Source organism: Convolutriloba macropyga, chromosome 9 (assembly GCF_964194025.1).
Source record: "Convolutriloba macropyga chromosome 9, txConMacr16.3, whole genome shotgun sequence".
NCBI classification, from domain to species: Eukaryota; Metazoa; Xenacoelomorpha; order Acoela; family Convolutidae; genus Convolutriloba; species Convolutriloba macropyga.
Genome location: NC_134476.1, coordinates 22,665,535 through 22,681,157, shown reverse-complemented (window position 1 = coordinate 22,681,157; position 15,623 = coordinate 22,665,535). Strand labels below are relative to the sequence as shown.

The following is a 15,623-nucleotide window of genomic DNA, read 5'->3' as shown; positions in this document are numbered from 1 at the left end:
ACATTGCTCACAAACTTAGTAATCTTGAAACCACTGAGATGGAGAAGATATACTAATTCCTCCGATCTAATGGGGGCCTTCTCAGGAGTTTCCACTGATTCAAAGTAATCGTCCATGTAGAAGTTTTCAAGGACGGCTTTTGCAGCTTCGGTGTAAAAATTGGCATTTTCTCTCGCAGTGCGTTGTAATGCATAGTTGGCGCAAGTGGGCGAGCCCAAAAAATATGACACTTATTTTCATACACTACATCGTTATTTGTGGGTTCCTTCCGCCACAGAAAGCGAAAAGATGGTTGATCTGATGGTAATAATCAAACCTGTAGAAACATTCCCTGGATGTTGGCAGACACGGCATATGGCTGTTGTTGGATGAGGAGAAGTACATAAATGAGGTTCTGGAGCAGATCAGGGCCAGTGAGCAAGGACTTACTCAACGAGGCTCTGTGTAATTTTGCTGCTCCATTGAACACACTACGCACCTTAGCTGGTTCGTTTGGGTTTACAACCGGATGGTGGGGGTAGGTTCGACTCTTTATCGGACCGGTTCTCAACCTTGTGAGCGTCCGAAACCTCAATTACATACCCTTTTTTAGATCTCCCTTGCTGGTACTAGTATTTTTGTCCCTAAGGTCTTCATCCTTGGCCAATCGTTTTTCGAGAGAATTTAGTTGCACAGGAAAGAAGTTATTGGGGAGCTTGATGTCTGCTGCCCACAACATTGTATCTCAGGCATCGTATCTCGACATCGTATCTCAGGCCATTGTTAACGGCGGTACTCTCAAGGATTTCGTGAGCCCTTGCGTCTTTTGCAGAACCTGGGTTGACCTGTTTTCTGGTCCCAAACGATTTAATGTACCATGACTTTACTTGACTTGCTAACTCATTGTCTGTTAATATTCACTTTAAAGCACGTTGAGGTTAAACCCGAACTGGATGGTAACGCACCGTTAAAGACGCAACGTATGGGTAATCGTACGGCAACGGGTGAATCCTTCTCATCGGCAGAGAAGTATTCTAACGGGTCGATGGCATGATATACATCTTGGCCGAGTATCATCTCAATGTTTTTATAGGACTGTCACGGGATCAATGTTGGTTAAGTGTGGGTAAGTCTCCTGCAAGGCCTGTACATTAATTATATCTGAGGTGACGTTTAGGCTGTCTTTAACGAAAGGGGTGATGGTAAAAGGCTCGAAGTCCTGATGTTGTCTTGTCTTCACAGTCAGTTCAACAGCCCTAGTATCAACGACTTCTTCGGTTTTTATACCCTTGACAGTTAGCTTTAGTGCTTCACCGTGCAAACCGAGTCTATCTGTGAGACGACCTGCCACCCAAGAGTGACTGCAGGCATCATCACACAAAACTAAAGCCTTCGTTTCCAAACCGGACGAATTGACCAACTGCAATTCGGTCACCCGAAGGAGCCCCTTAACGTCAGTAACAGATGACACGTTGTGGTCTTATTAGACGGCTGTTGGCTAGTAGTTGCTTTACTTTGACCTGTGTTAACAGAAGGCTGGATAGTATTGGGATTTGATGACTGCTTTGTTGGGAAAACCCTATCTGCTCCATGAAATAGTGTTGTGAATTTTATGCAGACAATTTTGAGGTTGTTTTGGTCTTGGTTACTGAAATGCTGTTGTCTTCAGGTTTTGCCTTGGTTGCGCTTTGTTTCATAAGATCGTGGGCCTCAGCCTTCTATTTAGGCCGATCGTTAAAGTCAATAAGTGTAGGCTCAAGTCAGTGCTTTTTGACCGTTAAGAGCGCCCACGACTCTTTCATGTTTGGTGGTGACTTCTGTACCGCTTCCTTTTGTCGGAAAGCGCTCTTCGAGTCAGCGTCATATGATGGTGACATGAAAACCTCAGCGAGGCTGGATTTTTGTGCAGAATAGTTAATGATATTGCCACTCTTGTGCATTTTAAACAGGCGGAAGATTGCTTAGTTTATGCAAGTGTGCACCAAGGATTGCCTGTGGCTCACCAAATTTACGTTCTAAAATATATAGTTCATCCTTATACATTAAGCCTGAGTAAGCAAATTCGACTGTTGCAATATTGGCTGTACCAGTGACGAGCGTTTTCAGGTCTGTCAATTTAGCGTCATTCGTTAGCGGCTGCCAGTTGATCGCTCTTTTGAATTGTTCATACCGGTTGTGCCATTGAATTGGATCGCCATTTTACTGAGCAAGTTTCCATTCAGGCAAAGGGTCGTTTTTTGTTGGTTATTGTATCGGCCAATTCCCTAATCAATGACGCATTGTCTGCTATTGGAGGGACAGGTGCAAACAACTGCGGACCACTCCAACAACAGCATAGCCATTTGTTGGCTGAGAAACGGGAGTGTCAGACCAGGTGCAACATTACTAGCAGTTGCGATTGGGTTATCCTGTTGTATGCTGGATGGTGATTGCATGTCAATCAAAAAAGGTGATTTCCGATAGATTCGTAGTGGAACATTAGTGGTTGATGGTGCACTATGTGCCTGTAGATTTGCAGGCAAACTATTTATTGTATTAGTACCTTAGTTGGCTATTGATGGTCCGTGTCGTGGATTACGCCAATGACTCATATTTGGCACAAATTGTTGGCCAAGAGGGATATTTGGCATATTTCTAACAGGAGGTGCAGCTGAGCGTACGACTTTGTGTACTCGGTTACTACTATGAAAAGTGTTGTGGACAGGAGGCTGATCACCGGGGAATATGGAATGGGAGCAGTGAGGTTAGGTGCAAATACTGGTTTCGGGAGGGGGGTGCATATACGCTGGACCGAAGTGTTTTCAGGCACACTTGATGTCTCATGTCTTCTGGCTTGTCAATTGTGATGTTTTGCGTGTGGACAAAACACGGAAAAATTGTTTTGGTTTAATTGCGTTGCAAACGGTTGTGGTAAAATGAGCTGTTGATTAGGCTGAAGAAGCCCTCTGGGCGTGCACAGAAGGCGGGTGACTATATGCGGCTCCTTGGTTAGTTATGTTCGGAAGCGCCATGCCTTGTTGGCCTGTTTGATTCATTTGCGTCTGTAGGTGCGCCTGGTACAACGCCTGTGTATTAGCAGCAGCCAAAAGTTCTCAGGTGTGGTGTAGTAAGGGACAAGTTGCTGCAAGGGCTTATTTCTCAAAATGTAGTTGCCTCGACAATTTTTCGGAATAAATTGCCTTGAATTGTCAGTGTTTTGATCGTCCACTGTTTCGCTGTTGTGGTCGAGGCATTCTGGAAGGTCAATTGTTAGCTCTGGTTCACCAGTTTTCTTGTTGAAACTTAAGGCAAGTGAGGTGTTGATCCACTCCTGGACGGCGTTTTCACTTCTCATAGAGCTTCTAGCACTGGCAGTTGTTTCAGAGTGGCTGCCTTAGCAAACGGCGTCCAGCAATTCAAAATATTGCAGAGTTGCTTCTGCCAACCGTTTCCTGTTTTTTTCCTCCAGTTCATCCAATTCCATTTGTTTTTTCTTTTTAGCGAGGCGAATGGATGCTTCATTCTGTTTTCAGTTTCTTTGCGCTTCATTTTGGCAATAACGTAATCATGTTTACGTTGACGAGCATATCAGTGAGGAAACTCTACAACGAATGGATGCCCTCGGTTCCTGAAACTCACTCTTTTTATCATCAGCAGAATTGATATAGTATTGTACTGAAGTGAGGATTTTGTCGTTTTTTTGTCATTACCTCCAAGTACGATTTTAATAAAGGAAAAAGTGCGCTCGGATACTCCGTTTTTCCAGCATACGCAATCAATCCTCATTTTTGTCTATTACAGTCATAAAGGCTGGGCTGCATTTTGTTACTAAGCGTTCAACTTTCACTCGCCTACTTTGACTCTTTTTACAATTAAGGATATCTCTATGTATAGCGTCCGACTCAGCTTCACGCTTTGATCTAGCAGCTTTCAACTTTGACTTTTTGATGAAGACTATTGCAGATCACGATGTTATTCGACAAATCAGCAAAACTACCACTGCACCCAGTTATGTATTATCCGCACATTCCAAACAAACCAAAGTTCACTCAAAACAAATTCAACGCAAAAGAAAACCAAACACATTACACTGTAGACAGTCTGGAAAACAAACCGCCCGAAGATTAAAAAAATTGTCGAGCACACAAACAGCCCTACAAAGTAGAATTGGAGCGCTGAACGCTCTGCGCTCAGCGCGACGGGAGAAGAAGGACAAACGGGAAGTCGAGCAAGCGCGTGACGCCACAGAAACGTGACGAACGGGAGGTCGAGCAAGCAGCGCGCGACGCAACTGAAACGAGAAGTCTCACCCCAGCAAAATCCGAACCAAAGCAACCAATCAGCATGCTAACAGTTTTAAACAAACTACAGCGAAATTTAATGACAGCTGGAAAGGGCCAGAAACGATCTAGCCGTAACTCCAAAATAAACTCCTAAGTCACACCCTAGAAAACGACAATACGAAAACAACCAACCGCATCCTAGCACAATCAACATGTAATGTAGGCGGAAAAGCCGAAAAGCGATGGTTTGGGAGAGCGACGTTATTGAAAAAAAGGAACAGAGATTTGAATAGTTTAAGGACGAAAAAGACGCGGACGGTACGATATTGAATCGAGCAACATGAAAAAAAATATGGTAATTCAAATTTTTTGTAGCTCGGAGGTTGTAATTTTTTCATAACTTTTCAGCATTGAGTTTCACTCAAATGGTGAAAGTTCAAGTTCAAGAGTTGTTTTTGACAAATTTGTCAAAAACTTACACTGTCCTATTTTGGTCAATTTTTTGCAACTTTTCTATTACTGAAGGGTAAACCAGTAAACTGGACGTTTTTTTTGCATGAAAGAACGGTTTATCAATATTCGATATTGATTTTCTAAAGTTTTACGAATTGCATCAAATTTAACCAAACGTTTTCGAAATTGGACATTTTAGCGTTATGTTTTCTTGTTTTTAATCATAAGACATTTTAGCATTATGTTTTCGTATCTTTAATCTATATAAGAGGTTATATCTTGAAATATAAATCGAGGAGATCATTTTTTTCGTTTTTGCCAATTCTGCAAATATCTTTCAAAATCGATGTATTTCCGCCTTAGTAATTATTTTTGGGAGATTAATGGTGACCAGGAAACCCAATAAAACCCCTTTGAAATGTTAGCCTTATTAGGAACGTGGGTTTGTTGCCGTCTAAATTTTTTATCAATTTACCCTCACTCGCTCCCCTCACCAGCACCGCAATTTTCACCACATTTAAGAAAGCAGGCACTTTGCTGGCAGGTTTCCATAAGTCGAACAAGAATTGCAATCTCGGGTCAGTCACTGGAAACCTGCTCTCGTTGGAGTTGATTGTACAGAAGGTGAAGTTGGAAGCCTCTGGCTCTGATTTGGTGAGAACATTGAAAATTTGCTTTTCACATTCGGGAGACCCACAGATCCCCCTTTCAAGAGATGTGCCCAGTGGTCCGGTGATTGCGATCGGTTTCGTCTCGGCATCGGCTTTCTTTTTCGGACCCGTTTTCAAAAGTTAATTCTAAATAGAACTGGATTGGAAAATTTAATGATCGCACTGGTTGGCAAAACTAATCATATGCACTCCATGTTTGATAACACTTCATGTACAATATATGCGGTTTAACGACATAAACAATCTTTTTAACGCCATAAACAACTTATTTGAATAAGTTTATCACAACAATTCGGCTTAACCTGGGAAGCCGGGAGCGGAACCAATGTAACTCAGTAAACCTGTAGTTCGGAATATTCAATTCAAAGACGTTTAATCTCCGTAAAAGCAACGTGTTTGTAACGATATAAAACATTAGTAACGTACAATCCAACGAGCAAAACTTAGACGGCAAGGTTTTTTATGCTCTCTTACCGGTTTTTGTCTGATGTTTTTGACGTCAAAATCGGTTCATAATTGGTCACCAATCGTGTAGAGAACCTAAAAAAATTAAACCGAAAACCAACGTATTCTGTACATATCGTGGTTATATTGACTTAAAATTAGGTTAAGTGAATTTTTTTGGAATTTTTTCACGTATAATAGAACGTATTAAACGCATTTAAATACTTGATTCTGATTGGCTTCCCAGACAAAACAGTCCCAGACAAAGTAGTCCACTAAAAGCAGACAAAATAGTCCCAGACAAAATAGTCCCGAATAAAAATCGAAACAATTGTAAATATAATCAACAAACATAGCCTCTGAGTTAAGTTTCTGAATGCATTGTTGTTAATTGATATGAAAGAAGATTAACTCAAAAATTTGTTTCAAATTACATAATTTGGTAAAAACATGGTACAATCAGCTTAGTATTTGTTCAATGACATACAATTATATGAATAATCTAAGTAGTTTCTTTGTTAATTGGTGTGCATATGTTTGACTATATGTAGTTCGGACTATTTTAGTTCGTACTGTTTTGTCTGCTTTCTTGGGAATATTTTGCTATTCGGGATTGTTTTTTCCAGTACTGTTTTGTCTGTTCACCCTTGAGTACATAGTCATGATTGTAAAGATATTAATGCGCATTTCAACAGAGCTAAAGTGGGAATTATTGGAATACTTTTCATGGAAACAGGAACCATTTTCTCATACTCTCAGGAACGAACAGACACCATGAAATTACACCATGGTATCCATTTCACTGAACGATGAGAGAACCAATGGTTAGTTGGATAAAAGTAATGGTTGTGAAAGGGCCGAATTGTTGCTAACCTTATGGTTTGAAGGTAGACAGAGTTTGAAATAGACAACTGTTTTGAAGACAACAATTGAGCCAAAGGAATTTTATTGTATAGTTATTTTTCATCAAAAGGCAACCGAAGCACACTTTTAATTTTAAATTAATACCATTAATTCTCTTTAGAGGAGATCAAAGATAGCTTGGCCTCTATTGATTTTGGTCTTCAAGATTGAAATGTACAAACATACAATACAGTTTACTGCAAAAACTAGGATTGAAAATACTTTATACTTTCTGGTACGACCAAACAAACGTTTTAATTCTGTCTACCTTGCGCAGCTCTTTGGTCTCCAAGTGGTTATCATTGTTTCTACAGGTGCAAGTTACTGAAATTTTGCCATTGTGAATTTTTGGATGAAAATTTTAATCTTTTAGTTTTGAGAAAAATTGTTAAACGATTCATTGAATGGGAAACGGAAACGGTTGTAGCTCGGATTTGTCAAATTTTTAAGATTTCAGTGCTTTCTAGTGGACTCAAAATACACTTTTACCGTAGAACCGACCTTTGGGTGGCCCTTTTTGCCTTTATCCAGCTATTTATTGTGGACGCTATCTTCAAAGGTTAGCAAGATACAAATTATTTTTCAAATGCTGACACATGAAGGGTTTGTATAGTTCGCCTTTTTGGCAAATCAGTTTTTATCAGAATTAGGTCCTCAATTTGAGCTTCTCAAATAGTTTGTTTTCAAAATTGATACAGGTTGTTACCATACGAGCGTAAAAAAACGGTAGAAGTAGCCAATAATATTAACGTTGAAAGTTTTTTTCTGCTTTGTTTTATCGAACACTAACCGGTGCCATAGGGAAAATCTTTAGGATCTCTTTTTTCCTTAGGTACCCCAAGTAGCTGAAACTCTTATTGATTTTAGAGATTTTAAGAGCGGTTGTTGATATCCATAATAATTATTAAATTATGTACAATCAAGTTCAATCAATTTAAAAGGCATCAATAAGTAAAAAGGGAAAGGTCGATTTCGAAAAGATGAGTGTATGCTCTTGTTTTTACAGAGTTTTTCCTCTAAAAACAATTGATTGCTCTTGTTGCTGGGAGCCAATTCAAGCGCCGGGAAGGGATTCTGCTGGCTCTGCTTGCTTTCATTCTTTTTCTTGGTCTTCTTGGCTTGCCTCATAGAAGTTGTTTAGCTGGTCGTTTTTCCAATCGTGGTAAGACATCAATAGTTTTTTTTGTATTCAAAGGAGAAAAAAAGTCGTTAAGATTAATAGTTCAAGAAGTAATAAATATTGAGTGAAGGATTGTTAATATCTCTATTATTAATGTATGTACAATCAAGTTCAATCAATTTAAAAGGCATCAATAATTAAAATAGAAAGTTCAAAATTTCGGAAAGATGAGTTTATGCTCCGGTTTTTTAAGTTTTTCCTTTAAAACCAATTGATTGCTCTTGTTGCTGGGAGCCATTTCAAGCGCCGGGAAGGGCTTCTGCTGGCTCTGCTTGCTTTTACTCTTTTTCTTGGTGTTCTTGGCTAGCCTCGTAGAAGTTGATTGGTTCGTTGTATTCCTATGCGTGGTAAGATATCAATAAATTTTTTTATTCAAAGTAAAAAAAGTCGTTTATTAAGAAAAATTATTCAAGAAGTAATAAATATTGAGAGTGGGAAAAGTAGATAGAAAAATAAATAAAAAAATAAAAATTGGGCTGCGCTCGCGTCAGGGAATGAATTACTGAGCTTCATTTGATCAGAGAATTAAAGGGCTGCGCTAGTCGTAAAAAGTGTAATTAGTGTAACTTTGTTCATGAAGGCAAGCGTTAAGACGCGTTAAAATAAATTGAGGGACGGAATCGTTTTGAAGATTGAAGTAAAATACAGAAGGAAAATTAAGTTAAAAGTGCTATGCTAATCTAAACCTTTAAACCACTGAACCAAACCATGCATAGCACTGTATTATGTCGTTAATTGTATAACCGTAACTTAACTTTGATAAAGATATCAGTGGAGCGAATGTGAAAAAATGAGAACATTTTCTAGGTTTAAAATGATGTTAATCGATTAACATTCTTCAGTAGATAAAAGCTGTGTAAATTGCTGTTTTTTCCTTGTGTTTTTCACAGCTAAGCCCCGAATTTACTAGGTGAGCGGCTGGCTTAGCTGTTCGGTTAGGACGCTGTTGGTTCGACTTTTGCCCCGAATTAACTACGCAAGCGGCTGGCAATAAGTCATTGGATGATGGTTGTTCTGGTTTTTCTACGATATTGAAACTGGTAAAGAACATTAGCAGGACAGATGTTCCAGTGTGCTTTGATAACTGTTTTTTGGACGTTGTCTCTTTTTCTGGATCAGCTCAAGTATTGATTCGATCTTGTTTTCTTTTGCCCGTTTCAGGTTCTCATTAGCTAATCTAATCTGAAAATCTCTTACTGCAGGTATATTGGCCTCTTCATGGAGTTTTTTGACACTGTACCAGCGGGGTTTCCTCCTACGAATTCTTAGTGCTCTATTTTGCGTCAGTTAATATCTTTTGTTAATATCTTTTGCATTAATCCGTCCTTTTATACTAGAGTATTCTCAGACAATTACAGGTTCAAAGAATTGAGTCTATGCTGCTTTTTGAGCATACTGTTGTATCGAGTTACATGCAAAAAGTCGTCAGTATTTTGAATATTAAAATGATTGGACTGAGTTGCACCAAGGCGTTCTTCAAGTTACAGTTCAGTTACGTTCTGTACATAATTGACTGCAGTTGTCATCTTTGTGAGCGCTGGAACAGCTTGGTCTAATACGTCGACGACATTGATTTTCCCTAGAAGCCAAAAGTTTCTAGCCGCAAATAAGCACCTTGAAAATTTGCTAGAAAGGCAAGCTAATTATTTCGACCGAAACAGACTCATTTTGGACTCCAAGAAGGCCAAGAGTATAGTGTTTTGTTTAAGATTAAGGAATTGAAGAAATAAGTTGAGAGATTCTGTCCTAGGTTTCTTTTTTGTTTACAATTTAAGCTTCCGAGATCAAATTACGAAAAGGACTTCTGGGACTAGAAAAGTTTGCATATTAAAACGTGTTTCACAGTTGATACTAGAATAAAATGGATGAAATCTTGGGTACTCAGTCATGTTCATTAATATGCACATTTCAAGTACCATCAAACTTTACTAGTTTTGCTTAAGAAACAACTCAATTATTCATTGATACTGTGCATAAAGCGGAAGGGATTGAATTCAACCTGCAGCTATTAGGAATTGAAAACTTCTTGAAAACAAAGCAAACTTTGTTTTAACTTTTTTTCGAATCGAATTCTTGCTTTCCAAGAATTGAATGTTTCAACTTTACAATACACACAAAATCAAATGCGCGATAAGAATATTTTGGGCTCAAATGCCAAACTAAGCAGATAAGAGTTTGTTTTTTGCCTGAGCGTGGGATGACTTTATCGCTTGGAATAATAAAGTGAATTCACTAGGTATTAAGATAAATGTTTGGACATTTTTAAAAATTTCAGGCATCACAATATAAGCCTTGGAGGCATATCATGAAGTGGATATAGGTTGACCTGAAATTCGATATGTTGAGAATGTTACTTGTTTTTACCTTTATTTATTCACACCTTTGCAATGGTATCATATATCTGATAAAAGAATTAGTATCTTTTTACAGGTTGACATGGCAACTACGAGTGGTATTGATTGTGAGTGAAGTAATTGTTATATTGACATAATTAGTGTTCGTCAGTCAGTGGGAATTGTTCTTCACTCACATGGTGAGAATGAACGCTAACCCCGTGCTGGCCGGGGTATCAACTGTCGGAATGTCCGGATCAGCAGGAAAGTGGTTTTCGATCAGACGTTGAAAAATCATTTGAAGGCTTTTCTGGCCTTGCGTTAATGACAGCTCCTCAGCTTAGTGGCCTCAGCTTAGCCCCATCCCCAAGCAAACTGGCTTCGTTATGAAGCATTTTAATAACTTCTAAGGGAGGGGGGGCATTTCTTTGCTAAAACTCTAGTTTCTTTAATTTCTATTAAATTTAGAGGCTCGAAGTTTGTTCAGGTGAAGTTTTTAACGTGACTCAAGCTTCTGAACAAATTTTGTGTAATAATAAGTACGAGCGAAGTCTGATTATCTCGTTGTAGATTTTGCTTTTTGACTGTATTACTTTACAATATGAATCCAGTATTTTTTTTAGTTCATACTCTATCATTGAATTTTCACTGCACCAAATAAAGTAATGAAAAGCTCACTTGGCCATCGAATTAGATTTAAGTTTTCGTCAGCAAATTATTTTATAGTAACTTAGTCTGAACTTCTCTTATGTAACTTTGCTGACGTAAAAAACAGCGGAAAGTTGAATAAAATCCGTGAATGGAATCCGTCGATACAGGTGGATCTATCTCGTCATCAGGGATGGGAGGAAGTGGTGGAATGGGAATCAACACCAACTACAAGAAGGATTTGATCTGGTCAGCAACTGTCAACTTGGCCAACTCAATTGTGGGTGTGTCTCTTCTGTCCATGCCATACGCCCTCAAGAGGGTAAGATTTGTAAAACCTAACTTCCGTAATACCTGGTGAAATCAGTTTTTGCCTCGACCTGTTCAAAAGAGTTGAGAGGAGAATTTATATTGTATTTTTCTTTCAATATTTTGACATTTTTTATAGCTGCGAAGCTGTAAGCTGAGCGAAGCTATATTGCGGTGCTCTTGGTTTTTTTACGACTCGAAGAGGAGTATTGGTTTTCTCTCGGTCTTTTTTTTTACAGGAAGTAGATTTGTTCACGCGGCATTTTGACCTAAAAGCAAAAGTGAGAAAAGCTGTCTTGGTGAACAGATTTTCGCTAAGCGAGAGAAGTTTTTTGATCATGCCCTTCGTTTAGTGAATGACTTTTTGACTTTGAAAAGTAGTTTTTGACTGCATGGCACATTAATAACCGTTTTTAGCCGTTTTTTGGACTAAGTGGCCCAATTTTTTTGCTTTTAATTTGGTTACTTATAGAAATAAAGTTTATTCGATACTATATTGAAATGTCAACCTCGGAAATTGATTCCACAGTGTTTTGCAGAGCCTGAAAATGCGTTTCAAGTTGAAAATTAGCACATATTTCTTGATTTTTTAGTTAATTCTTGGCTTTTTTTTCTATTAATTTCTTCATTTTTGGATCTTTTAACCGTCTTTTTGTCAAAAATCAGTTAATATGGCAACTTCTCTTTGATCATTCATATACTCAATGCCTCTTTCTACCTCGATGTAATTTTGTTTTATAAAATTTACATATGCTAATCCAATTTTGGTAGTTTTTTTCCGATTTTCGTAAGTTTTTTTGTTTGTATTTTGGCTGTAATTGCTAGAAATAGTCTTTTTGTGCAACATGAGGGACTTTAATTTCGTTTCAATAAAAATTCAATCATTTTTTGGCGTTAGGTTTTTGATAAACAGCTAAAACTTTTTCATAAATGCAGTCTTAAAAGTTTTTTGAACATTTTTTTTGCAAAATGTTTCAATTTTTCGTATTTATGAATTCTGCTTTTACCTATTTTTTGTTCTCTTCAGGAGAATAGATCTTTGTATTGGATGATTAGTTATCTTTTATATGTCTTATATGCTGAACAATGAAATGTGTTCGTCTTTCTTGATTTTTTGAATTGATTTTTAACTTTCAAAAATCAAGAATGTGTTTTTGTTACTTACATTGTGCGCATGTGTTCCTTACATTGTGCCCATATTCTAGTTAGTATCATTCTATCTTTTTCCTGGCACCTACATTTATTTTCGTTATATTGATTTTTTCAATTGTTAAAAATGAACGATTTCAGCTTTTTCTTACACTTTCGTCATTTCTTTGGTTTGCATTTGATTTCACTCATCATAAGGTAGTACTGAGAGTTTGATATCAAGCCTTTTCCACAATTTCCACTTAAGACTATTTACTGCAATTTTTTTTGGCCATGGTATTAATTTTAAACGGTCTTTTGCCTTTGAATATTCTTCTGCTGCTTATGTCTTTTCTATGATCAATTTAATTTTTGAATTAGTATGCAATCATATTGTCTAGCATATGTGCAACAAGGAACAAGTGTGTGTTGTTTTTTTTCTTAATTGCAGTGATTAGAAATGTAATTATAGGTGTTTTCTGATTCTTAAATTTGAGCTTTTTGTTTTCAAAAGATTTAAATTAGTTTCTAAGATTATTATCTGTTGTTTGCTTTCGCGATCTTTTTCAGATTAGAATTATGAAATTTTTTAGGGCAATTGATAACCGTGTCAGCTTTTTCAGTCTAGCACTTTTTTGACCTCTTTATTTCGGTTTTTTTAACGTTACCAAACGTTTTCAATGATGTAAAATTCTGCTGCATTTTGTTTCTCTTGGTGACAGTGGTTTAAGTTTCACCAATTTTTAGAGCAGACCTGGAGAGGTAGTGAGTTAATGGTTTAATAGAAAATGTAGTGGCGTCCGCTGCAATTACGGTTGGGTTAGTGAAATTTTGACGCTTCGAGTCGCTTCCGGAATTCTTCCGGCTATGTTTTTTTGTTTCGTCGTCTGACGCTCTTTTTTCGTTTTACATTTGTTCACACAGCAAAGCTGAAAAAGTCAAATTTTCTGAATGACTTCTTCCTCTCACTTACGGCATTTGCGCGCGTGACGTCATTTCTCACTCACTTTAGCAAAAGTTTTTAGGTTATTTGCGTGATTAGATTTTGATCATACGTGACTTACCTCACTCAATAAAATGACTTTTGCACTTTAAAACTTAAATTTAATTTGAATTTGTTTAAGGTCAGAGGAACTCATATGTGCAGTAAAGGTCCCTAATAAGAGGCTTCTGCGGAATGAATTTTGACAAGCTTTATTAATTTATCGCTGAATGTTTTTTACCTAGTTTTTTTTGAGCGGCGTCAATTTTTTTCAATTTAGATCTGTATCTGTTTCTATCTCTATTATATGACACGAAGGTCTATTCTTTCGCAGCTATTCCGGCAATCTGCCGGCTATGTTCTTTTTTATAATCAGAAACGTACGTGGCTGCAAGTTGGCCACAGCCCCGTCCGTTTTTTGAAAGCATATTGTGCAATTTGTGGCTATTTATGCTATATTAATAAGTTTTTCTCCCATAGTATTTGCCTCCATTTTCTACAAAAACACCGAGTGTTGAGCCGCTTTATCTCAATTCTCTTAGCAGTATTCCTCATCGTTACAAACAATTGTTGACATTTTTTCAATTTGCCGTTTCCAATGTTTTTCTTAGTTCATAAATTTCTGAACTGTTAATTTCTTACCTAATGCATTTTTTGACTTGAGTAATAACCATAATAGGAATGAACAGGAAATTTTGTGGGCTTTCTGGAAGATAATTGACTTCAGCTGTTTTTTATGAAAAGATAGAACTAAAAAGAGAAAGGGTGAAATTTCCGGGCCCCTGACAAGTACTTCAAGTTTCAGTCTTTTCCTTCCCGATCTTCTATGACGGCGAGGAAATGATTTGGTATTGTATAAGCTTTCGGTAATGTATAATTTCTCTCGAAGGAAATTTGAAGCAATTATTGTAAACGTGTTCTTTTTTAAGCAAAATTGTAACGTTCTGACTTCGAATGATTTTTACGCCCTTGACTTTTAACGTTTGCTTGATCTAAATTTTTCTCTCAGTCACAAGAGACAGTTCTTTTGTTTGCAGAAAACAATTATATAAGGCATATAAAACTTTTGTTCTAAGGTTTTTGTCTTTTATATAGTTGTTTTCTTCCTGATTTGGTATCTATTGTCTGTTGTTAATAAGTATGTCACACTATCTCATTCCTATTTTTCTTTGTTTTTAATAACAGCTAAATGGCAGCTAGTGCTGTTATTGATTCCCTTTTTAGTATAAGGTAGCTGTCTTTTAAATAGCCGCGAAGCGATAGCTGGGGCTATTATTGGTCTTCTCTTTTTTAGTCCAAGAATTTTCACACATTTTCAATGTTTTTGATCTTTCAAAACGGGGTAAACATGTAAGACCCAGTAGGCATTAAGTTTGGTTAGAGGCCCAAAGCTGGCTGTAGTAGTCTTTCGAGTGCTTAGAGTGGTGCTGGGAAGGCTTTAATTGAAAGTTAAAAGGTAAATTATGCAAATTTTTTTCACCTTTTTTCATTTTTCCAATTTTTTGTTTGATTAGTCTCTTGAATTGACGTTTGTTGATAAAGATCTTTAGCAAGAAAAAATTAATTTTTTATGACCATTTTTTGAGCTATATGTTTTTGTATTGCAAAGATAAGCACAAAAAATGATACTAAGTTTGGCAATTCTTTGATTGTTCCAGCCTCGGGGGCCATAAAACCTCCTTTAGGACATGATAATAGGGTACTAAATAGTTTCTAGTGGCAATGGCTTCTTTTCCGATCTTTATGAGCCAATTCAATTTTTTAAGGTTGAAATTGGGTTACTGGATAGCCTCTGGAGACAATAATATGTTTCTTAGGAAATCAATAACACAAATTTTTGCTACCTTTCGCTAAAATTCGCAATTCTTTTCTTGAAGTTTTCAAAGTTTATCGATCTTTATGGGCCAGTGAAACTTTTTATGTCTTACAGATTGGTTACTGGACAAATTCTGGAGATAAAAAATGGTTTGGAAAGTGTTATTATTGCGAAAGTAAAAAATTTCATTATTTTATAATTTTCTTGTTAATTATGTCATTATTCTCGATTTTGTTTCTATCTCTATTTGCAAATAAACCTCGTTCAAGGCTTTCGCGTAGGGTTAATGGGTTTGTTTAACTGGATAAAATTTGGCCTTCAGGGTAAAAGTTTCCAGAGTTCAGTAATGATTATACTTTTGTTTGATTATTTTATTTCCTCAACTTCTGAGATTGTTCTTAATAGCCGCACAGTGAAAGCTGGAACTACTATTAGTCTTCTCTTGCTTTTCTAAATTCAAAGGATTTGAATTATTTTGGGGCGTTTTTTAAAATGTAAGCTGAGCATAGCTGTAT

The 15,623-nt window shown here is 37.1% G+C and overlaps 1 protein-coding gene across 2 annotated transcripts in view; it reads left to right on the top strand.

Moving 5' to 3' along the window:
• The window catches only part of LOC142345669 (uncharacterized), a 710,383-nt gene that overhangs the window by 587,390 nt on the left and 107,370 nt on the right, over positions 1–15,623 (top strand). For both annotated transcript variants that reach the window (XM_075397884.1, XM_075397883.1), the window contains exons 2-3: positions 10,323–10,490; positions 11,045–11,195. In XM_075397884.1, coding sequence (XP_075253999.1) covers positions 10,423–10,490; positions 11,045–11,195 — 219 coding nt within the window. In that variant the 5' untranslated portion in view covers positions 10,323–10,422. The remainder of the gene's footprint in view (positions 1–10,322; positions 10,491–11,044; positions 11,196–15,623) is intronic.